Genomic DNA, 1,185 nt, shown 5'->3' with positions numbered 1-1,185 from the left:
CTACACAGAGAAACCCTGTCTTGGAAAACCATAAAGTGTACAAGGCCTTGTGTTCCAGCCTTAGCAGTTCAAACAAACAAACAAACAAAAATAAAACAAAACAAAAAGTTTTAATGAGTGCCAAATGTACGTTGCAAACGTATACAGCAAATTCAAGGCCAGCTGCTACCTGAGAAATAGAAATGAAAAAAAAAAAAAAAACCAAAAAAAACAAACAAACAAAAAAACCAACTCTCTCTCAAAAGAACAAAAACCCACCTACCAATATCTGAGCTAAGTGGTGATTCCATAGTACATTTGTTTTTTCTTTCGAGGCAGGGTGAACAGGGAAATTTCAGAACAGTGAGATAACAGAGCATGAGTATTATAATCGTAACTTTTTAGCTTATTAGTAGCATTCTTCAGTGTCAGCGAGAAAAACCACAGTGAGCTCATATGCAGGTGCAGAAAGGGTTGCCCGGGGATCATCTCTGACTCAAGCCATTTTAGTCAGAACAGTTCATATTGACCTTTGACTTGATGGATCCTATGTAAAGGTTTGTGGAATTTCTTAAGATTAGCAAACCTCAATCAGAAAATACAGAACAAAGCAGGGTATGTGATCAGCATGTCCTTGAGCCATGGCTAGTCACTTCTTTGTGTCAATGACTGGCAGGNCTGTTACAGCAACGATATGAAATAGCTGACAGGCATAGAACCAAACGGCTACNGCTATTCTGGGGGAGTCAGACCATAACACTACCATGCCTGATGACCTGAATTCAATCTCCAGGATCCACATGGTGTAATTAGAGGAATGAATCCTACAAGTTGTTCTCCAAACTACAACACATGCATCATGGCACAACAGGGCAAAGGCTGGGCTCACAAACAAAACCACAAAAGAATCTAGGTCAGTTTCTATCACTCACATGGCAGCTAACAACAAGCCATAATGCCTTTTATAGGGATCCAGTGTCTCCTTTTCGCCCCCNAAGGAACCAGGAATACATATAGCACACACACATACATGCAAGCAAAACACTCATACACATAAAATAAACTGGAGAAATGGCTCATCCATTAAGAGCACTTACTGCCTGCACAAGACCCAGGTTTGATTCCACCCACATGGTGGTTCATAAACATTCTCATCTCTAGTTCTAAGGAATCAAAGCCCTCTTCTGACTTCCTCAGGTACCAGGC

At 40.7% G+C, this 1,185-nt stretch overlaps 1 protein-coding gene across 1 annotated transcript in view; it reads right to left on the bottom strand.

The window, feature by feature from the left end:
- Kdm5a (lysine demethylase 5A) overlaps window positions 1-1,185 on the bottom strand; it is a 70,013-nt gene that overhangs the window by 42,906 nt on the left and 25,922 nt on the right. Inside the window, 1 exon segment of the mRNA XM_029478250.1 lies at window positions 743-803. Coding sequence (XP_029334110.1) covers window positions 743-803 — 61 coding nt within the window.

The sequence above is a fragment of the Mus caroli genome, chromosome 6 (assembly GCF_900094665.2).
Source record: "Mus caroli chromosome 6, CAROLI_EIJ_v1.1, whole genome shotgun sequence".
NCBI classification, from domain to species: Eukaryota; Metazoa; Chordata; class Mammalia; order Rodentia; family Muridae; genus Mus; species Mus caroli.
This window is presented reverse-complemented; position numbering and strand designations above follow the sequence as displayed.